This window comes from Plecotus auritus, assembly GCF_963455305.1.
Source record: "Plecotus auritus genome assembly, chromosome: 4".
NCBI classification, from domain to species: domain Eukaryota; kingdom Metazoa; phylum Chordata; class Mammalia; order Chiroptera; family Vespertilionidae; genus Plecotus; species Plecotus auritus.
Genome location: NC_137775.1, coordinates 191,739,591 through 191,762,979, shown reverse-complemented (window position 1 = coordinate 191,762,979; position 23,389 = coordinate 191,739,591). Strand labels below are relative to the sequence as shown.

The 23,389-nt window shown below is 52.9% G+C and overlaps 1 protein-coding gene across 1 annotated transcript in view; it reads left to right on the top strand.

Moving 5' to 3' along the window:
* ABCA13 (ATP binding cassette subfamily A member 13) overlaps nucleotides 1–23,389 on the top strand; it is a gene marked incomplete at its 5' end in the record, with an annotated part of 149,231 nt that overhangs the window by 24,097 nt on the left and 101,745 nt on the right. Inside the window, 8 exons of the mRNA XM_080665222.1 lie at nucleotides 2,995–6,953; nucleotides 7,617–7,686; nucleotides 9,350–10,906; nucleotides 13,954–14,054; nucleotides 17,064–17,182; nucleotides 20,061–20,224; nucleotides 21,055–21,134; nucleotides 21,764–21,882. Of these exons, the coding sequence (XP_080521348.1) occupies nucleotides 2,995–6,953; nucleotides 7,617–7,686; nucleotides 9,350–10,906; nucleotides 13,954–14,054; nucleotides 17,064–17,182; nucleotides 20,061–20,224; nucleotides 21,055–21,134; nucleotides 21,764–21,882 (6,169 nt within the window). The remainder of the gene's footprint in view (nucleotides 1–2,994; nucleotides 6,954–7,616; nucleotides 7,687–9,349; nucleotides 10,907–13,953; nucleotides 14,055–17,063; nucleotides 17,183–20,060; nucleotides 20,225–21,054; nucleotides 21,135–21,763; nucleotides 21,883–23,389) is intronic.

The following is a 23,389-nucleotide window of genomic DNA, read 5'->3' as shown; positions in this document are numbered from 1 at the left end:
CCAGTCTCCAGTGAGCATGTGCAGGGAGGCCACCTGATGGGTGGGGCGTTTGAGAAGGGCCAGCGCTTTGGATTTTAGATTTTACGTCGTTGACATCCGTTTAGAGACGAACAATAACATTTATTTCCTAGTTAATGAATTTCTCCTCTTAGCTTTATTATCCCCTCCTACTAAATTCAGTTTGATCTTTTCCCAGCGTCTTGATGTTTCACGTGTTCTTTCTCTGTAACAGATGCTCTGAGGCCGCCCCCTCCTCACAGAGCTCCGGTACCGTCCACACAGTTGGATGAGCAGGGCTCTGTGATCCATTTCTAACATTTCCCGTTTAAAATCTTCTCATATTTATGTGATTTCTTCTCTGACTCATAGTTATTTAGAAGCAGATCGCTTAATTTCCATGGACATGTGGGGGCTTTTCAGATTACTTGTAAAGATGGATTTCTACTTTCATTTTAGTGAGAGGACATACCCTGAATGTTTTAGTCTTGGGATTTGGTGAGATGAACTTTATGCTCACATGATCGATTTCGGTAAATATATGTGCTCTCCCAAAGAACATGACTTCTGTCGCCGGGTGCAGGGGCTTATGCATGTTAATTAGGTCACGTACGTTCCTTGTGCGGTCCACGTCGCCCCCAGCTGTTTCCATCTGTCTGCCTTTCACGGCTCATTGGCCAGTGGTCCTTCATCTTAGCCAGAGGGGAGGTCGAGTCAGAAGGAGTCCGAGTCCTCTTCTGTTACGTTTCCACCAGAATCAAGAAACCACCGTGGCCTTGACTAGACCTGACGTTCCACCCTCCTGAAGTCACCGTGCGAAGTGCTTTTGTACTGGTGGGGTGTGAGGGACACGGTGGGACAGAGCTTTGCATTAGAGCAGGGCTCACAGACTTGGAGTGGCTCAAAGCTCTCTGTGAAGGTTGCTGACAGTATGAAGGTCTGGACCTGCCACAGAAACGCTGACTCGCCTGTGTGCGGGGCCCAGGTTTCTGTATCAGGCATCCTCAAACTACGGCCCGCGGGCCACAGGCGGCCCGCCAAGGACATTGATTCGGCCCGCCAGGTGCCGCTGCCTGTCCTGCTTAGCAGCCGACTCGTCCCGGGCCCACAGTGCGCATAGGAATTTGTTCATAGTTTTTTTTTAACTATAGTCCGGCCCTCCAATGGTCTGAGGGACAGTGAACTGGCCCCCTGTTTAAAAAGTTTGAGGACCCCTGCTGTAGATGAATGAGTTCTACAGGTGGTTCGGGGCACACCTGCCCTTAGGAGGCACCTGCAGTACCTCTATGCCTGGACTCATCAATCCCGGGAGGAGGAGGAGGAGAAGGGGGAGGAGGGGGAGGAGGATCAGCGCCCTGCCTTACTCCCCTGAAAGTCTCAAATGCCCAATAGCCCTAGAGAGACAGCAGCAACGGCGTCTGTCTACACTCCCTGGGCACGTTCAGGGTTGTGCCTGTGCGTGGAGCCGCCGGCGCGGTCCCTTCGTGAGAGAGGCCAGGTGGTGGGCGGGTAAATGAGCCGGTAAGGACAGGAAGCACACTGGTGTGAGACGGCGGAGCTGGAGTGAGAACACGTGGGCCACGTGCCTGCATCCCGTTCCTGCCCGGAAATCAATCACCGTGTGCACCTGCCAAGTGGAAAACCTTTCCGCAATGTTTCTTTTCCCACGGAAGGGAAATGACGAGGTTCCACAGAAGGCCGTGGGGGATGGCGAGGATGGGGCCGTGGGGCCACGTCCCTGCGCATGGCACTGGCTCTGTACCGCGTGCTCCTCATGCACAGTCACCTCCTCCCCACCCTGCGACCGCACAGATCCCCGCTGTCAGCACGGGTGGCGTGCCCAGTGCGTGTGCAGGCGTGCTCTGAGGGCCGGCAGGTCAAGGTGCGGGTCCCTAACTGTGGAGCTTTTTCGTTCCAATGGGAACGTTTTCCGTGTCCCATGGGCCAGAGTCGCCACTCTCTGTCCTGCAGACACCAGGCTGGACCTAGCCTGTGTTTTCTCTGCTCCGGGACCCCAGGCGTTAGAGAGCAAAACAGCTCCTGTGTTGGATCGTCCTGTGTCTCCTGTGCCCGAGTCACACAGCGGAACAGACTTACGGAAGTTGAGAAAGGCTCACCCTTCAAGGCATTAATAGCCAAGCCTCTTACCTACAGTTCTGAAATCTTAGAAAGTCTGGAACGCATTCCATAGACACTCGTGTGTTAACGTGTCTGTTGACCCTCCACGCGTGCTCTGAGTCCATGCCTAGGTTTCTCAGTGGACAGACCGGACAGACGGTCAGTGGGTTGAGAAGGGGCTGCCCCAGGCCCCGTGGGTGAAGGGGGCGTGGTCACATATCTGAAAGGTGCACCGTGTTTCCTTCCTAATGTCTGAGACGCATGGGGCCCCAGGGCTTTCAAAAGTGGGCTTGTAGCTCCTGAGTCGGGGCTTCTGTTAACAAGCGCGGGCCTGTCCTGTCTCCTCAGTTGCTGCTATGGCAGAACTCTTTTATTTTAAAGGTGTGCATTTAAAAATAAACATGTAGAGGAAAAGGACACCACGAGGTTGTAATGGTGGGAGGCATAGCATTTAAAGAGCACAGGAATTGCTCTCCAGAGCAGGGATCCACTCTGCTCCTCAGAGCACCCGGCCAGTGTCTGACTCACGCTGCCCTGGGGACAATCGCTGCAGCCCTGACATTGAGATGTGATGAGGAACGCACCCTAAGGTTCTTCTGGCATAAGCAGCAGATCTGTCTCCAGCAGCCATACGAGGAAACGGGCTGTTTTCTGTGCAGCAAGCAGGCTTCTAGCTAAATATGGGCAGCTGCATTGAGGAGTTCTAAACACGTTCAGATGCTCACATTCATTTAATTCCTACTGGGAAAACACATTGTCTAGTAAATATTTCATTGATCGTTAACAATAAATCTGATTATTATCTTGAAAATTAGATAGGTTGGATGTAGCTTTAATTTACTTTTTCCTGATACCAATACAGTTCTATTAATATTGTAGGGTCTTAAATTCCACAAAGGAACAGCTCATGAAGGAAAAGAAGTTGGGTGCCCTTGAGGATGAGCAACTGAACTTCCTTTTGTCTTTTATGGAATTTTTGGAGAAATGGTTGTTGCCTAACCCTTCTGACTCATCCCGCGGTCCCACTGAGACTATTCTAAATGCACGTCATTCCTGGATAAATCTCTTAAAGAATTCAGGAAGAGAGCCATCTGGTATTGATACTCAGAAACTTTTGGAATTTGGCAAAGAGGTGATTGAAAAAGTGCACACTCTTGAAAAGACGGAATCAAGCTATGTTTTGAGATTTATGGAAACGGTACTTTCTGAAATTAGCCCCAAGCTCCTGGAATTGTGGACGTACGGCATTTCCAAAGGAAAGAGAACTAAATTCGGAAACTTGTCTACACTTTCAAATTTTTCTGTTCTAGAAAGTGAGAGGATTCTTAGTAAAAGCTTTAATTTTTCCAAGTTGTTTCGCTCGGATTGGCCTGAATCACCAGCTGTGAAAATGGATTTTGTTCATCTAAGTGAATCCATAATCCACAGTCTCTACGAACTGGGATTCCTGAGGCAGGAGCAAGTCTCAGAGGCTCTGGACACTGTCTACGCTGTGAGGAATGCATCTGATCTTTTCTCAGCCCTTTCTGAACCGGAAAAACAAGAAGTTGATAAAATTTTGACTCATATATATCTAAATGTCTTTAAGGACCCAGATTCAGCTTTTCTTCTGCAGGTTTATTCTTCATTTTACCAATACACTGACAAACTATTGGGCATCCAGAGTAGAGAGTCTTCGCTCTCTTTCCTGACTCAATCCTCGAAGCACATTTTTGAGATTCTAAAGCAATTTAATTTTCAGAATATCAGCAAAGCATTTGCATTTTTATATGAGACAACAGAACTTCTTGGGGGAATTTCTGAAGTATCTTATTGTCAACAATTGCTTTCAGTTTTCAACTTTTTGGAGCTTCAAGCCCAGTCCCTGATGTCCGCAGAGCACCCAGAGTTGGAAGTGATCCACGCTACTTTGACCGGCCTCAAACAGCTGCTAATGGGGGATGAAGATTTTCGTATTTCTTTATTTCAGTATATGAACCAGCTCTTCAACAGTTCATTAGGAACCCTGTTGGGAAATGAATGCTTTGCTTTGAATAATAAAATCACTTCTATGAGTTACTCAGTAGATGGAGGGCCTCCACTTACTCATCTATGGACACAGATTCATTCAAACCTCTCCGCAGATGGCAGCGTGTTCAGTGAGTGGGTGGCTGTTTACTGTTCCATTTCATGGCTTCAGAAGTGGGCTGAAATCTGGGGAAGCACAGTTCAGACATTGGAGCTGGAGGTGAATGTTTTTACTCCTCTTCATATCGGTCTCACCCAGCTTTTGGGTGAACTGGAAAGTGATGTGAAAATTACTGAGAGCTGCCAGGGAATATTTCCCATTCATCGCCCTGCTAGACTCATATTGAACCTACTTAAAAACATGACTCAAGGTGGCCGCTTCCATGACCGGGACGATTTTCGGGATCTCAGGGAACTCTGGGGAGCAGTACGTGATGCATTGGTTAGAGTAAAGTTGCTTCACCCGGACCAGGTGGAGAGATCCCTTTCCACCCTGGACACCGCCTTGAGTCAGCTGAAGGCATTTCCGCTAAGTACAAGAGCAGGCAGGGAGTTTTTGTATTCTGTGCTTAGTGTGCTCATGGAGTTAAGCAACACCTCAGACTATAGAGACAGACATACACACTTGATAAATCACTTCCTTTTAAATAACCTCACGGATTATGAAGTAAACTTTGAAAGCATCATCACTGACCTAAGAGAAACAATATTATTTCTTAGAAATGTGTCACATGACCATACTTTATTGTCCTGTGCTGATAGTTTCCAAAACATCACTGAATTTATTCTGGAAGATGGCTTATTACATGTAAATACTTCACAGAGGGTGTTACATATTCTGGCCATGTTAAATTCCCTCTTTTCCTCCGAGGACATCATGAGCATACTGAAAGGATGCGTTGAATGGGTGGACATCTTCAATCATTCGTATGAGGCCTATAACCCTAGTTTTCCACCGGACCATCTTCAGGGTGTTTTGAAGCATTTCAGTGATGTGGAAAACAGAATTAACTCTACATTGACACTTGTTACTTGGCTGTTGAATACAGTGGAATCTGGTTGTTCGTTGAATAAGTCAAATATAAATTGTATGAATATTTACTTAAAAAATGTAACTGACTTTCTAAATGTTATACTTACTGCAGTCTTTGAAAAAGAAAAGGCACCAAAATTTGAGATTTTATTAACTCTTTTAAATAATTCCACAAGCCAAGTAAGTATGCTTATCAACAACTTAACAAGAGACTTTGAATTTGCATCTCAATCCAACTGGAAACATTTTACTGAATTAATTCTAAGACCCATAGAAATGTCAGAAGAAATTCCTAGCCAATTTCAAAATAGTTGGCTGCATTTAGTAGATCTGGGGAAAGAAATTCAAGAACTTGTGGAAGATATTTTCCCTAACATTCTGGAAAATAACTTCTCTTCTAAAGCTGAAAAGTTCTTAAATATATTTACTACCAGTCCAAAGGAAAAGGATATACATCGTTTAGGTAATTCATTTTTTCATTTAGCAAGTTACCTTGTCTTCAACTTATCAGATGATCTCCAAAATTCACCCCAAATAATTCCACATGGAATAGTGAAAGCTGTGGGTCTTGGTATTCAGTTGATTAGGGATGTGTTCAACTCCCTAATGCCCCCAGTCCATCACAATATTCCGAAAGATCCAGGTAATAATAAAGTTTTAAAGAAGATAGCTTCTTTCCTGCTCACCCTAAAGAAGACCGACATAGACCTTCTGGTAGACCAACTCGAGCAAGGTGGTGAAAGCCTAATGGACTTTATAAGGAATATCAGCAGATCAGGTACTGACAGTTTGGGGGTCAAGTTGCTTGTTGGCTTGATGGAGAAGTTTGTAGACGGCTCCCATTCTTGGAATGTCAGTCATCTGCTGAGGCTGTCACGCCTGTTTCCCAGAGAGGACGTGGCTGCTGTGGTGGATCTGTCCTCGGCCCTTCCTCGCGCTGTGAGGCTCCTGCAGAGAGTGGTGGACCAGAACGTCACCAAAGCCCTCAAGGATGTCTACGACCTCACAGTCCTTCATGGCCTAGGCATTTCTCATGTCACCAAGGAAGACTTCATGTTTGTGATGAAAACTCTCCTGGACACCATTGAATTAGTATCAGATAAGCCAGGGGTTTTTTCCAAGGTTGTAACTTGCCTTCCTGTGGTTTGGTGCCGGAATTACACAATATCTGGATTTCAGCAGAATCCAGAGTTAGAAGCCTGTCACGGCCACTTCTACAGCAAAGTGGCTAGTATACTTGACCACCTCCACCTGTCTCCCCCAGGGGAAGCTTCACCATGTTCAAATGAAAGCTCCCGGATGGAAATAACTAAGAAAATGGTCTGCGTAATTCATGAGCTAGTGGACTGGAGCTCCATTCTTCTTGAGCTCTCTGAAGTCTTCCACGTTAAAGCCTTGCTTGTGAAAACTGTGCAAGAATTTAGGCGTAAGGTGTTTCTATTTGTCCTCTCTGGAAATCACAGCACAGGTAGCGCCTCTGGACTCTGTCCCCCTGGCCCCATGAAGCAAGTTGCTTTACAAATCATAGAAAAACTTAGAAACGTCAGCTTTACAAAAGCTACATCAGATGAAAACATTCTTGATAAATTAGCTCTTTTAAACAGGATCCTTAACAATGAAGGCACAGAGGCATCTCTTAGGAATCTTTCCTTAAGATTGGGAAGGATGATAACATTACTTTCTGGGGATGAGAGCCTAGAAAATAGTACTCGCTCTGTAGTCTCTCTATTCATGATGTTTTTGGATGCAAACCTCCTAGGAAGGCATTTCGAAGCACTATCAAGTTTTATTAAAGGGAGTAAAACAGCTTACAACATTGTAGATCTGTGGCCTGAGTCTGAAGAAGCCATGAAAGATTCAAACCTCAACTTCAATAGAAGAATCCTGTTCTCTAAAATTAATGAAGAGATTCCAATGATTAACTCAATGGCTCTTCAAAAAATGACTGTGCAACTTGTCCATATTTTGGAAGGCCTGAATTCATCATCGTTGCAGTCAGAAATGACCGGAGGTTTTCCAGCCGTCACAAAAGACTGGCTTCGTAAATATGCAAGTGAAGAATACTCCAGAATAATACAAATATTCTTTCTCCTTATGGCCAATGAGAATTCAACATTGACTAAAGATATTAATACCTTTTTGGATTATCTCAAAAACATTTCCAGAGGAGGTGATTCTCACGTTGACCTTTTTGCTCAACTGGTAAACCAAGAACAGTCAACTAATTTCTCGGTTGCTAGGTTGCTTTTGAAAAGCTTCCTAGTTAATTCAATCAATAACTTAGCTGCGGGCTCTCGACAAGCAGCCTGGAACTTAAGTGACACTGACCTTCAGGTCCTGAATCTCATTAACCTCACCTTGAACCAGACACCGTTAGAAAAGGGTGAGAGAATACTTCTCCCTCCAGGAGGCATGGTGGAGTTCATGGGACAGCTTTTGAAAACATTCCTCACCTTTGCAGAAAAGGAAAATTCTGAGAACAAAACATCTCTTTTGCTGAAAGACCTCCACGACATCGTTGCAGAGATGAGGTGAGTCTACTTCTGTGCAGTACATGTCGTTGTTACTCATTCAACCCACTTTCCTTCCCGGAGTGCACCTGCCAAGCGCAGCACTGTACCTGGCCCTGTGAAAGCTCTTTGAAGTGAATTGTGGCTTAGCAAACATCTTATTGAAATGTCAAGGTAAAATAACTGATGACTGTTGTTTAACTACTGAACATACACTGAGTGGCCAAATTATGATGATCTCTGAACGCATAATAATCTGACCCCTCAGTGTATATCCTACATAATAAAAAGCTAATATGCAAATTGTCCCCTCGGACAGGAGTTCAACCAGCAGGCCGGCCGGCCAACCGCCCATGTCCCCTCCCCCTGGCCAGGCTGGTCGGACCCCACCCATGCACAAATTCATGCACCGGGCCTCTAATATATATATACATATACACACACACACACACACACTGAGTGGCCAGATTATTATGATCTCTAAATGCATAATAATCTGGCCATTCAGTGTATATCCTATATAATAAAAAGCTAATATGAAAATTGTCCTCTTGACCAGGAGTTCAACCAGCAGGCTGGCCGGCCAATTGCCCATGTCCCCTCCCCCTGGCCAGGCTAGCCAGATCCCACCCATGCACGAATTCATGCACCGGGCCTCTAAAATATATCTATATCTATGTCTATATCTCTATATCTATATCTATATCTATATCTATATCTCTCTATATATACTGAGTGGCCAGATTATTATGCGTTCAGAGATCATAATAATCTGGCCACTCAGTGTATATAGAAACTGCTTAGCCCCTGACAATTAGTCACTTACTATACTTTCTTGTCTTTTTTGATTCTGAATATAATTATGAAATTCTATGTTATATGAAATTAAAGTTAGTTTTTAAATACTTATGCATATATATCATGGTCATAATTCAAATTATTGTAATAGTAACTGTGTAATCGCAACTGAGGAGTTTAAATATTTTCAGTTTATCTACTATAATGTTTATATTTGGGAATTGACAAAATTCAAAAATTTTAAAACTAACAGTCACATTATGTTTTTTCTGTATATCCTTTTCCATCCCTTTGAAGCTTGCCAGCAAGCTTAATATTTTGTTTGGAACAAATACTAATTTTCATTGGCGGTGTATTTTAGCAACAGCAGCCAGTCAGTATTATCGCCCCATAATGCTTGTATAAAACAAAAAAATTAACTCTATGTTTTAACTTTTTCATTGCTAAACATGAAATTAAAAATATATATATATATTTACAGCTTTGTCCCAAAGGATAAAGTTTTAGAAATTCTGAAAGTAGACCAATTTCTTACCTCCATGAAAGAAAAGAAATTGATGAGCATATTTTCAAGTTTAAAGGAGACCATATATCACCTAATCAAAGGATGGTTCATGTCAGACCACACAGACTTTTATTTTGATAATTACCGAGGATGGAAGTTCCTGCGAGATTTATCTAACGCTCTTCTAAGTAAAGCTTCTGTGAGAAATAGGACTGGAAAGAACTTGGAGTTTCTTGCCCAGGTGAGTCAGCTGTTTTTCCACATGAATAGCTCTGCAAACCTGTCCCAGCTCAGCCACCAGCTCCAGGGAGCTCTCCACCTCCTGCGAGCAGCCTCAGCAGAGATAGCAGCTGTTATGGATTCTCTTCTGAACTCTCCCAGGAAGGACTTCCGTGCCTCGTGTCCTTCACTCCGAGAGGTCCTATTTGCTAACCTAACTGATCTGCTTTCCTTCACAAGCCACTCACTCCCTCTAAGAAACAGAGCAGCTTTAGACATTCCTAAGAGATTGCTTGGTGTTATCTCAAGAGCTGGTGGAGGAAGTCCCGTCCCGGAACCCCTCTTGGAAATGTCTCGTACTCTCGGCATGCTGGTGAGCGCAAGCGTGGAAATGAAGGGTCTGGCCGCGTCCGTGAACTCCACGGTGGAGCTGCTGCAGCTTGCCAAGAAGGTTTCGGGGAAGATGGCCACTGCTTTTGAGACTCTTCATGTCTTGGGTGCCAATGACACTATGGAATTCTTCGATTCTCTGTCTGCCATTTTGCAACAGAACGTTGGAAATGTTGTGCATGAAATAACTGCTCTGAAAAAAGTGGGTCAGTTGGTATTTGAAAATATAAATGACTGGTTGACGCCATTTCTGGACTTGGCCTTCGGGATGATTGGGCTCAAACCTAACATTTCCCAAGACTCTGGTGTTCTCAGTATGTCATCTAGCATACTATCCTATGTGAACCAGTCCAGGGAGTTTTCTGAAATTTCAGAAGAAATCGCTGCATTTTTAACTTCTGGGGAAATCAACTTGGGAGACATGGAACATCTTCTGGTAGCAATTAATAATGGAACTCAAATATTTTCCATGGATTCTGTCAACGCCTGGGAAGAAGTCCTAGATTGCTTAATTTCTATAAGTAACGTCACCAACCAGATAGACTTCCTACGTCCGAATCCAGCTTCCACTCGTGGCTTCCCTCCGGATGCTCAAGAAGTGATGCTGGTTTTGGATGAAATGCTGTCACGAGACAGCACAGAAATAGGGCCCTACTTGAGAGTGGTGACTGACCTGGCCGTCGCTCTCTGGAGTCCCTTAGAGAAGGGTGACTTGAATGTTCCTAACCCGTGGCTGACGTTGGCTCAGCCTGCAGACGCCCTTTGGAAAGCCGTGGCAACAGCTGTGGAGTCCGCCAGTGGAGGCGACGGGAGTGGGGCCTCGGTTGTCACCTCCTCTCCGACTCGGGCCTCGGTTGTCACCTCCTCTCCGACTCGGGCCTCGGTTGTCACCTCCTCTCCGACTCGGGCCTCGGTTGTCACCTCCTCTCCGACTCGGGCCTCGGTTGTCAACTCCTCTCCGACTGGGGCCTCGGTTGTCACCTCCTCTCCGACTCGGGCCTCGGTTGTCACCTCCTCTCCGACTCGGGCAGTGGCTCCGCACCTGGAAGGGGCTGCCCGGAGCGCGTTCGGTGGGGCAGCTCTCCGGAGGAAAGGGCTTCTCTTGAACAACCCCCCGTGGCTAAGTTCCATCGAAACTGTGCTTCGGCCCGTCTTTGAGAGGTTTCTTAATGCAGCCGCTGGAAAGGATAGCACATCAGAAGGAGGAGAGGCCGAGAGAGGGAGGATGGCCTTGCCTGACACCCTCACACCGTCTCCGTGGTTCGAGAGCTGCGTGGAGGGGTTAACTGCATTGACTGAGTCGTGGCAGGAAGTCCTGGCAGATGGCAGGTATTTACCGCTAACGCGCTCTTTTCCTGCGCCAGCAGCTGTGAAGGGAACAGGCAGGGGGCGCGCTGAACCGGGCACGAGTCCTCAACTTCAGCTGCGTCACCGTCCGAAGCTGGCTTCCGCGGAGCGGGTCCAGTCCAGTCACCTGTTCGCTTATTTGCAAATACAATTAGAATTTATCCAGAAATTTTCAAAAGTAAATGATTTGATTTTCAACAGTAAAAACCTCTTAACTCTGTTCACTTGTCCCAAGACTAGGTCCATACACAGCTTTTCTGTTCACCTGCCCGAGCCGCCACAGGTCCCTGGTGTGTCCGACAGGTGAGACCGAGGCCACACGCTTCCCACAGGGAGCGGTGCGTCTAGCTGTCACTGCCGGGCCACAGCGAGGGGTCAGGCAGCAGCTGGCTTCCTCCCTCCTTAGAGTCAACCTAACACTACATGGCTGACCCACTCCACGCACCGCCCACCCCTGAACGGTCGATCGGGGAGCCCTGCTCTGAGAAGCTTCAGCCCTGCCTGCGGCAGCCTCGGAGTCGTCTGCTGCCTGAGCTTGCAGGACTTGCTCCCATGTCTCAGAGATGCTGTGGCCGTCTCAGGCCACCCTTTCTTCTTCTTTTTTAAAAATCCTCACTTGAGGATAAGTTTTTATTGATTTTTTAGAGGGGTGAGGAGAGAGAGAGAGACAGAGAGAGACAGAGACATTGATCAGTTGCCTCTGATCAGGGCCCCAACCAGAGGTCAAACCCGCAAGTGAGGTGTGCGCCCCCCTGGGAATGGAACCTGCAGCCTTTGGGTGCCCGGAGACCTGGGCACTTGCCTCCAGGGTGTCAGCTCGCAGGGCCAGCAGCCACCGGGAGCTGCTTGGGACCTGCCCACGGAAGCCCGTGTGGGATGAGCAAGGTCGCCGGTGCTCTGCAGCCAGGCTGCCGTCTGACATCCCGGCCTCGATCTCACGCATTTAGAGGCTGGGGCTCTGAGACAGGGACAGTGCGTTGTCTTGCTCAGAACAACACATCTACTGAGCGAGAATGAAAGTCACATAGAGAATCCAGATATCAACCCAAACCACTATGCGCAATTAATATTCGACAAAGGAGGCATGAGCATACCATGGAGTCAAGACAGTCTCTTCAACAAATGGTGCTGGGAAAATTGGACAGACACAGGCAAAAAAATTAAACTAGATCACCAACTTACACCATACACAAGGATAAACTCAAAATGGATACAGGACTTAAATATAAGACGGGAAACCATAAAAATACTGGAGGAATCCACAGGCAGCAAAATCTCAGACATATGCCGAAAGAACTTTTTCACTGATACTGCCCCTAGGGCAATGGAAGCCAAAGAGAAAATAAACAAATGGGACTACATCAAAATAAAAAGCTTTTGCACAGCAAAAGAAACCATCAACAAAACAACAAGAAACCCCACTGTATGGGAGAACATATTTGCAAATGTTATCACTGATAAAGGTTTAATCTCCAACATCTACAGGCAGCTTATACAACTTAATAAAAGGAAGATAAATGATCCAATAAAAAAATGGGCAACAGACCTAAATAGAATCTTTTCGAAAGAAGACAGAAGGAAGGCCAAGAGACACATGAAAACATGATCAAAGTCACTAATTATCCGAGAGATGCAAATCAAAACGACAATGCCATACCATCTCACACCTGTCAGAATGGCTATCATCAACAAATCAACAAATGACAAGTGTTGGCGAGGATGCAGAGAAAAAGGAACCCTCGTGCACTGCTGGTGGGAATGCAGACTGGTGCAGCCACTGTGGAGAACAGTATGGAGTTTCCTCAAAAAACTGAAAATGGGACTCCCATTTGACCCAGTAATCCCACTTCTAGGAATATATCCTAAGAAACTAGAAACACCAATCAGAAAGGATATATGCACCCCTATGTTCATAGCAGCACAATTTACAATAGCTAAGATTTGGAAACAGCCTAGGTTCCTGTCAGCAGATGACTGGATCAGAAAACTATGGTACATCTACACAATGGAATACTATGCTGCCATAAAAAGAAGGAATTACTACCATTTGTAGGCACCTGGATGGAATTAGAGAACATTATGCTAAGTGAAATAAGCCAGTCAATGAAAGAAAAATACCACATGATCTCACTCATTTGTGGATAATAAAAAACATTATAAACTGATGAACAAAAAGATAGATACAGAGGCAGTAAAGCATCAAACAGACTGTCAAATTACAGCGGGAAGGTTAGGGAGAGGTGGGGGAAATAAGAGATCAACTGAAGGACTTATATGCATGCATATAAGAGTAACCAACGGATGCAAAACATTGGGGGGTGAGGGCATGTATGGGAGTGGGGCGGGGGGGACAATGGTAAGATATGTACACATATAATACCTTAAAAAAAAAAAAAAAAAGAATGAAAGTCACCCTCATGGCTGTGCAGAGACTGTGCACGGGGACTGCTGCTCCCGGGCCCACGATCGTGTGGCCCAACTGAAATATAATAATTAAAACCTCACAATTGACCAAAATATATATTACCTGATGGTGACTAGTAAATGGCTGTACACACCATCATGTGGCTTATTTTCTGGCCAGAAGGGTAAATGACGTGTTTGTCCTCTGTGTCTGAAACAGCTCAGTAACACCTGGGCGCTGCCCACCTTCTCTTCCAGGTCGTCTGTGTTCTTGTAGCCAGACGTAGACCTTGATCTGTTTGTGTCTGGAGCGATGCTCGGCTCCCCGGTCTGGTCTGGCTTCCCTGAGGCTGGCCTTCAAAGGTGTCCGGTGACTTCGGACTCTGTCATCCGCAGGGCTCTCGTGGAACTCGGCGGAAACCAGTCTTCAGCCGCTCAGGGACGGCCGCGGCCCGGGCCGTCCAAGTGCATTCACTCCCGTCACTAGGCTCCCTTCGTCCTGTCGTGGGCAGCACCAGGCTGGAAGCGGTGCCCGGCGGGCGCAGGAGTCCCCACACACGGGGAGGATGCCGGGGCCCACCCTCTCACCCTTCAATGGCGTTGCTTTCTTTCCCGAATGTTGCCAGAATGTGCCAGGATTCCCAGCAGCCGTCGAAGGCCCCGGCAGCCGTGGAGACCCTGCAGAGAGCCAGGACGCTGGTTCTGCGTGTGCTGCTCACGCTCACAGGTGAGCCGCTCCGCGGGAAGTGCTGCCCCCGCCCCGGTCCCCAGGGCCGGCTGTCAGCGAGACGTGGATGCCTCTGAGACTCCGGGAGTCACACGCAGCCTTCCTAGCCGGCCGCCGAGGCCCTGAGGCGTCGGAGCTGGGGTAGCCCTCCAGGAGGCCTGCCTCCGCCCTTCGCTGGCCGTGGCCTTGAGCAAACCTCCGTCGACTGCAGTGCCCGTGCGCTTATGGGTGCAGCCCCCTCCTCTACCACAGCCGTGTTTCTGAAGGCAGCAGCCACGTCTGCACCTGGTGCGCACCCTCGGCCTGGCTCAGAGGACGCGCTCTCCTCCCCTCCCCCATGTGTGCCGAGCGACCCACGCGGTCCCCCGAACGCAGGGCACTTGGCGCTCACGTTTCGGGCTTCCCGCTACCATCCGACTTCCCTGCGGCAGGGTCTGCCGCTGCTCCACCCGCCTCCATCCTCCCAGCACCTGTCTGCAACGAATGACTAGAGTCCAGCCTTGGGCAAACTACAGCCCGCGGGCCGGATCCAGCTGTTCTATCCGGTTCTCTTGCTCTCCCCTCCACTCCTTTACTTTAAATTTATATTAGTTCACACAAACACTCCATCCATGCTTTTGTTCCGGCCCTCCGGTCCAGTTTAAGAACCCATGGTGGCCCTCGAGTCAGAAAGTTTGCCCACCCCTGGACTAAACATCTAGGTTGGAAATGAAGTGATTCGTGGACTGAGGTCCTGCTTGCCAGGTCCTTCCCTGCGAATTGCGGTGACCCTCCCTGGTGCTGTTGCTGAGGGAGATGCAGGGCTGTCTCCCAGGGAAACCCCTGGTCGTGGAGGGTGTGTTTTCCGAAAGGGAGTCTCTGTTCCCGGGCGGAGGTGTTAGAACTGGGGGGTCCGTGCCCAGCGTCAGTGCCCGGACGCACCTCGAGCGTGAGCGTGCTCCCGGGGAAGCTGCGGGGAGCGGGCTTGCTGCTCCTCCGGCCGCCTCTCTGGCACTCAGCCCAGCCGTGCGGGAGGCGTAATGATTGTGACACCTCAGGCAGCTAGCGGGATGGCACTTAAAGGGATTTAACCTTCATTAATGCCTGAATTTATGTGTATTTTGTCATTCCGCACTGCAGCTCTAAATTAATACAGCATACTTGAAATTACATTAGTAACAGCAAATTAATTTTGAATTTTTACATTTCACAACAAGAAAACTCAAGTGTGTCACCTGCAAGCCTGCCTGAGAGACACCCTGTCACTCTGCTTGCCGTATCAGACTGCCCTTCGTCCTGTAGAGCAGGAGGGCAGTGTCAGGCCGAGACGGTACCGCTAGGGTTCGGGCTGGGCTGGGCCGCAGCGGGCATGGCTGCTCCTCCATCATCCAGGGAACGCCGTCAGCCCAGTCGCTTTCCTACTGGAAATAAAGTAGCTACTTGCACGCCGCTGAGGGAAGTCTGAACCAGGAGGAGAGCTATCACCTCCTCCTCTGATCTAATACTGAATTATGTGAGAAATGATGTGTGAGAACAGTGACCGGACAAGATGCGAGCACAGCCCCGCACAGTCTGGCCCAGCGTGGGGTGCAGGGGGTCCTTGCAGCCCGGATGAGCCCTGGTGGGTCCGCACAGTCGGGGGCAGGAATGCAAGGCTCTGCGCTGCCGGGGCGCACGGGTGTTCTGAGGCCGAGCCCGAAAGGCAGGTCGGAGGGGACGCAGCACGGTGCAGGGGGTGCCGGGGACTGTGGGGAGACGGCGCGTGGGGAATGAGCTCGGGGGGAGGTGGCTCGGGGAGGCCCTGGATGTGACCTGAGCCTTCGGAGGCTCCATAGCAGCATCTTCCTTTAGGAAGGGCCCCAGGCTCAGAGAGGAAGGCGGTGCAGGGGTGCGCTGGGGAGCAGACCCAGCGGGTGCTGTCCGGAGGAGAGGGCTGTGAGGATGTGAGGGGGGGGAGCTTTTTGGATGTGACCTGTGAGTATGCAGGCTGGGTGCCCTAACCGTGATCAGCGTGTCACCGTCCTTCCTTTTGAGACTGAAAGGGCACTGCCATCTCTGCTCAGGGACAGCAGGTGAGAACCTTAACCCTAACCCTAAACCCTAGCCCCTAGCCCTAGTCCTAAATCCTAAACCCAAGCCCTAACCCTAAGCCCTAACACTGACCCTAAACCCTAACCCTGATCCTAAATCCTGACTCTAAACCAGGGGTGGGCAAACTTTTTGACTCGAGGGCCACCATGGGTTCTTACACTGGACCGGAGGGCCGGAACAAAAGCATGGATGGAGTGTTTGTGTGAACTAATATAAATTCAAAGTAAAGGAGCAGAGGGGAGAGCAAGAGAACCGGATAGAACAGCCGGATCCGGCCCGCGGGCCGTAGTTTGCCCACGGCTGTTCTAAACCCTAACACTAAATCCTAAACCCTAACCCTAACCCTAACTGTAATGCTAGCCCTAATCCTAATCCCCTAACCCTAACCCCAACCCATGGTATTGATTTCTGCTGAGTCATGGTTTTGATTTTTTGCTGCGCCATGGTTTTGCCTCTATGCTGAGTCATAGTTTTAAATTTTTGCTGAGTAAATTGAATGGGAGAGAAGCTGGATGTCAGAGAAAATGGAAAGAATGAGGCAAGAAGAGAAAGATCAGAATATGGAGACAATGAGGTGCGAAGTGAGAAATCGAAGAAAATGGGGGAATGAGGGGAGGAGTGAGAGAGCAGAGCAAACGGAGGGGATGAGGAGAGGGGCTCAGAGTGGGTGCGTGCCGTGCGCAGAGGGTGCAGAAGAGGGACGAGTGTGCGGACATGGTTGAGGGAAACGCATTTCTGCCCATCGGTGGGGCCAGGAAAGCTGAGTAACCGGGTACATTTGGAACTCAAAAGCCACCGCTCTCCCCTCGTGACCCCATGTCATTTTGATGTTGGAAGGAATCTCTGAATTTGTGTCACTTTGAGTCTTTAAGAAATGACACCGAGAGCAGCTTCTTCCGGAGAAATGGCTCAGTGATGATTCTGTGTCTCCTCTGGCAGAAAACCCGTCCTCGGCCAGCGACGCGCTGTGTGCTGCTCGGAGCTGCAAGCCGGGGGGGCTGAGGTGGCTCGTGGTGTCTGCTCTGCGGGGGCTCCCTGAGCTGCACGGCCTCTCCCAGGTTGGTTTCTTTCCTGTTTCCGAGTTTCATGTCCATGGGGGTGGCCGTGCAGCTTGCTGGTGCTGTGGTGTGGGGAGCAGTGCGGGCCCCCCGAGCTTGCTGAGGGTGAGCACGGTGGTGTGGGGAGCAGTGTGGGCCCCCGAGCTTGCTGAGGGTGTGCATGGTGGTGTGGGGAGCAGTGCGGGCCCCCCGAGCTTGCTGAGGGTGTGCATGGGGGTGTGGGGAGCAGTGAGGGCCCCCCGAGCTTGCTGAGGGTGTGCATGGGGGTGTGGGGAGCAGTGAGGGCCCCGAGCTTGCTGGTGCTGTGGTGTGGGGAGCAGTGCGGGCCCCCGAGCTTGCTGACGTGTGGCGCATGGTGGTGTGGGGAGCAGTGTGGGCCCCCCGAGCTTGCTGACGTGTGGCGCATGGTGGTGTGGGGAGCAGTGTGGGCCCCCGAGGTTGCTGACGTGTGGCGCAGAGGGTGTGGGGGGCAGTGTGGGCCCCCGAGCTTGCTGACGTGTGGCGCAGAGGGTGTGGGGGGCAGTGTGGGCCCCCGAGCTTGCTGACGTGTGGCGCAGAGGGTGTGGGGGGCAGTGTGGGCCCCCGAGCTTGCTGACGTGTGGCGCAGAGGGTGTGGGGGGCAGTGTGGGCCCCCGAGCTTGCTGACGTGTGGCGCAGGGGGGTGTGGGGAGCAGTGCGGGCCCCCGAGCTTGCTGACGTGTGGCGCAGGGGGTGTGGGGAGCAGTGTGGGCCCCCCGAGCTTGCTGAGGGTGTGCACGGGGGTGTGGGGAGCAGTGTGGGCCCCCGAGCTTGCTGAGGGTGTGCACGGGGGTGTGGGGAGCAGTGTTGCCCCCCGAGCTTGCTGACGTGTGGCGCACGGGGGTGTGGGGAGCAGTGTGGGCCCCCGAGCTTGCTGACGTGTGGCGCAGGGGGTGTGGGGAGCAGTGTGGGCCCCCGAGCTTGCTGACGTGTGGCGCAGGGGGTGTGGGGAGCAGTGCGGGCCCCCGAGCTTGCTGACGTGTGGCGCAGGGGGTGTGGGGAGCAGTGTGGGCCCCCGAGCTTGCTGACGTGTGGCGCATGGGGGTGTGGGGAGCAGTGTGGGCCCCTGAGCTTGCTGAGGGTGTGCATGGGGGTGTGGGGAGCAGTGCGGGCCCCCGAGCGTGCTGACGTGTGGCGCAGGGGGTGTGGGGAGCAGTGCGGGGCCCCCGAGCGTGCTGACGTGTGGCGCAGGGGGGTGGGGGGCAGTGTGGGCCCCCGAGCTTGCTGACGTGTGGCGCAGAGGGTGTGGGGGGCAGTGTGGGCCCCCGAGCTTGCTGACGTGTGGCGCAGAGGGTGTGGGGGGCAGTGTGGGCCCCCGAGCTTGCTGACGTGTGGCGCAGAGGGTGTGGGGGGCAGTGTGGGCCCCCGAGCTTGCTGACGTGTGGCGCAGAGGGTGTGGGGGGCAGTGTGGGCCCCCGAGCTTGCTGACGTGTGGCGCAGAGGGTGTGGGGGGCAGTGTGGGCCCCCGAGCTTGCTGACGTGTGGCGCAGGGGGGTGTGGGGAGCAGTGCGGGCCCCCGAGCTTGCTGACGTGTGGCGCAGGGGGTGTGGGGAGCAGTGTGGGCCCCCCGAGCTTGCTGAGGGTGTGCACGGGGGTGTGGGGAGCAGTGTGGGCCCCCGAGCTTGCTGAGGGTGTGCACGGGGGTGTGGGGAGCAGTGTTGCCCCCCGAGCTTGCTGATGTGTGGCGCAGGGGGTGTGGGGAGCAGTGTGGGCCCCCGAGCTTGCTGACGTGTGGCGCAGGGGGTGTGGGGAGCAGTGTGGGCCCCCGAGCTTGCTGACGTGTGGCGCAGGGGGTGTGGGGAGCAGTGCGGGCCCCCGAGCTTGCTGACGTGTGGCGCAGGGGGTGTGGGGAGCAGTGTGGGCCCCCGAGCTTGCTGACGTGTGGCGCATGGGGGTGTGGGGAGCAGTGCGGGCCCCCGAGCGTGCTGACGTGTGGCGCAGGGGGTGTGGGGAGCAGTGCGGGCCCCCGAGCTTGCTGACGTGTGGCGCAGGGGGTGTGGGGAGCAGTGCGGGCCCCCGAGCTTGCTGACGTGTGGCGCAGGGGGTGTGGGGAGCAGTGCGGGCCCCCGAGCGTGCTGACGTGTGGCGCAGGGGGTGTGGGGAGCAGTGCGGGCCCCCGAGCGTGCTGACGTGTGGCGCAGGGGGTGTGGGGAGCAGTGCGGGCCCCCGAGCGTGCTGACGTGTGGCGCAGGGGGTGTGGGGAGCAGTGTGGGCCCCCGAGCGTGCTGACGTGTGGCGCATGGGGGTGTGGGGAGCAGTGTGGGCCCCTGAGCTTGCTGAGGGTGTGCACAGGGGTGTGGGGAGCAGTGTGGGCCCCCGAGCTTGCTGACGTGTGGCGCAGGGGGGGTGGGGAGCAGTGCGGGCCCCCGAGCTTGCTGACGTGTGGCGCAGGGGGTGTGGGGAGCAGTGCGGGCCCCCGAGCTTGCTGACGTGTGGCGCAGGGGGTGTGGGGAGCAGTGTGGGCCCCCCGAGCTTGCTGAGGGTGTGCACGGGGGTGTGGGGAGCAGTGTGGGCCCCCGAGCTTGCTGAGGGTGTGCACGGGGGTGTGGGGAGCAGTGTGGCCCCCGAGCGTGCTGACGTGTGGCGCAGGGGGTGTGGGGAGCAGTGTGGCCCCCGAGCGTGCTGACGTGTGGCGCAGGGGGGTGGGGAGTCAGGGCTGCATGCAGTCAGCGTTGTGAGCTGGAGGCTCCTTCTGGTGACGGGTGCTCTGCGCGGAGCCCAGGGCCACGCCTTCCTCCCGCCCGTGCTCCGGGGCCTGCCTGGCTCCTCACTGCTTCTCGAGTTCTGGGAAAATGAGCACGTGGGCTCGGACCCGGACACCTGACTCAGCTCGTTCCGACTCCCGCTGCGGGTGTTCTAGGACCTGGAGAAGGCGTGGTCCGCGCCCCGTCAGCTGGACTGTGAGGGTCTCCGCAGGACCCTCTCCCGCACCCTGGAGCACTTCAGGAGCCACCTGGAGACCGCCGCCGCCTGGGACTGTGCGTGTCCGCCCGCGTGGGACTGGACCCCGCAGCGCCTGCACACGTATGTCCGTGGGCCCACTGCACCCCGGTTCCTTCCTGAAGGCGCTGCCTTGCATTCCGCAGTCATGGCTCTCAGACAGTGGCGCGGGCCGCACGCTTAGAGCACAGAACGGGGTTTGCTGAGCAAGTCAGCCTTGGAGGGCGGTCGCGGGCTTAGATCAGAATGCTGAGCCCCGACACTCTCGTCAGAGGTTCCCAGATTACCCCCTTACAGTGGCTTAGTGTTTTATGTTCTCAACGTGTAAACCACAGGAGGGCAATGGGGCACTTTGCATCCTGCTGGAGAGATAGATGCATTCTTCCGGCTTGCTGGTGTCCTGGTTCCTGAGACATCCCTGTGACCCGTCCACCCCTTCATTTTTAATCCTCACCGGAGGACACGCTTACTGACTTGAGAGAGAGAGGAAGAGGGAGGGAGGGAGAGAAACAGTGATGTGAGAGTGAAACATCAGTTGGTTGCCTCCCACACGCACCCTGACTGGGACTGAACCCCCGACTTGGGGATGTGTCCTGACTGGCATCAAGCCCACTGCCTTTCTGTGCACAGGACGCTGCTCCAACCGCCCGAGCCACCGGCCAGGGCGCTGTGCATCCTTATTCCCCAGACGCATCCCGCCCAGCGGGGCCCTGCTGCAAGGATTGGGGCGCAGTGTCACTGAGTGGCCGCCCACACAGTGTCAGGAGACATGTCTGCTGGTGTGAGGACCCTGCGGAGACACCATCGCGTGGTCGCTCCCCCCTGCCCGCCCCGGGCCAGGCAGGGCTCCCCTCCCGGCACCGCCTCTGCGGTAGCGTCTTGTGTAAATCGGCTTCAATTTTCTGCCATTTTAGGTTGGCCCAAAGGCTCGAAAAGATTTTGTTTCCTGGGAATTTGATGATGACGTCTCTGAGCAATTTCACAGCAACTGTGGGTAAGCATGTGGTTCTTCCAAGTTTGCGTGATTAAAAATGAAGTTTAGTTTCTCACACAGACATGTTATCAAAATAAAACATAAAAAGGAAAAGCCGCGCTGCGGTGACCAATAACAGCTCAGAGCTCGGCTGGCTTGAGGGGCCGGGGTTAAGGAGTCAGGTCCTCAAACCCTGCTGCCCGACCCGCCCTGCTCCCGGGCCAGCGCTGGGACTGGCGGGCGCCTCACTCTGCAGGTCACAGGCGGCTGTGGCATTAGTGTCCGGGCCTGAGGCCCCCGCAGTCCACCCACGACCCCGCTCTTGTGGAAAGAGGTGGGTAAGTAGATGCGGAGGGGAGGAGGCATGTGCTCCTCCTAAGGAAACCCCTTCCCGGAGGGAATCGGAACGCGCAGGCCTCAGAGAGCGGGAGCAGCAGGCCCAGCCCGGGGCTGCCGGCCTCCGGAACCGGGCCGTCTCCCAGGAGCAGGGCGGGGCAGGGCTGGGCTCGGTCAGGAAGACCATGTGTTGTTTGCGTGGCTGCGGCCACGGCCGGAGGGAAACGGGCCTCGCCAGGTGTTGGCGTCGCATTCGTTTTGAGCAGCAGCCCAGGCATGCGTACTGTGTTGCTTCTCCCGCTGCTGTTTCTCAGACGTGACGGTGAAAGACCTGGTGAAGAACATCACCGCCGTAACCGAGGAGCTCCGATCTGCCCACCTCTCCGGGGACACCATCAGCAGTATTTTGGAAGCAAGTATTTCCCGCTCACAGGTACAGTGTGGCCCCTTCCGCCCTCGGTCACCCGGGCTGCTGGCCTGCCCTCCTCCCGCCCCCCCCCTCCCCACACACCCACACTGGGCTGGGCTGCTGTGATCCATGTCACTCAGAGGGGCACCCAGGCTGCTGGCCTGCCCTCCTCCCGCCCCCCCCTCCCCACACACCCACACTGGGCTGGGCTGCTGTGATCCATGTCACTCAGAGGGGCACCGGGGCTGCTGTGATCCATGTCACTCAGAGGGGCACCGGGGCTGCTGTGATCCATGTCACTCAGAGGGGCACCGGGGCTGCTGTGATCCATGTCACTCAGAGGGGCACCGGGGCTGCTGTGATCCATGTCACTCAGGGGGGCACCGGGGCTGCTGTGATCCATGTCACTCAGGGGGGCACCGGGGCTGCTGTGATCCATGTCACTCAGGGGGGCACCGGGGCTGCTGTGATCCATGTCACTCAGAGGGGCACCGGGGCTGCCGTGATCCATGTCACTCGGGCAGAGGGAACTGCAGGCGCCCTTGTCTGATGCCACGACCTCGGGGCCCCTAGTCTCACAGTGCTGCCTCCCTGGGTCAGGAGGGATGAAATTGGTGACGATACTCACTCCAGGGATTCTCAGCCCCGATGCACAGCCCCCCGTGTCTCAAATTGTCTAAAGCAGTGGTCGGCAAACTCATTCATCAGCAGAGCCAAATATCAACAGGACAACGATTGAAATTTCTTTTGAGAGCCAAATTTTTAAAACTTAAACCTCTTCTAACGCCACTTCTTCAAAATAGACTCGCCCAGGCCGTGGTATTTTGTGGAAGAGCCACACTCAAGGGGCCAAAGAGCCGCATGTGGCTCGCGAGCCGCAGTTTGCCGACCACGGGTCTAAAGGAACTACGGCCTCCTCTAGGTGTGCTGTCTGACCGCTTAGTGTGGTGGGCTGTGGTGACGGGCTGGGCACCGCAGGGGGCTGAGAGGCATGGCTGAACCAGGGGTGGGGACGCACGGAGGACAGGGACAGGCAAGCGGACGGCTTGCTGCAGTGGGAAGCACCTGGGTCTTAGCAGGTGTTCTGGCTGCCCTTCCAACACTTCGGCCGGTTGAGGGTTTACTTTCCCTACAGAGAACCTTCCAGAGCAGTAGCCATGAAGATGGCTTTCAAGTGGACGTTTTTATTGACAATCAGCTGGACCCCAATTTCATGTGTTAAATTTCATGTGGATTCTGGCTAATTGGGGCTAAATGCAAACCATGGCAGGTAGCTCAGTGAATGAAGGACGACTGTACTAAGAGAGAGTGAAGCTAGGAACCCAAACTTCAAACGGCAGCATCGGCAAGCTCTTGGCGGTGTCACAGAGCAGCTGTCTTGAAGGAAAATCCCAAAGGCAGCTCATTGAGTGCCACATACCGGGGAGGGGGGGGAGGTGGGAGGAGGGGCCCTGTGTGGGAACCCCTTTCACGTCCCGCGTGGTTCAGGGTTCCGGTTCAGGGTTCGGGTTCTGGAGGAGGCCGCACACAA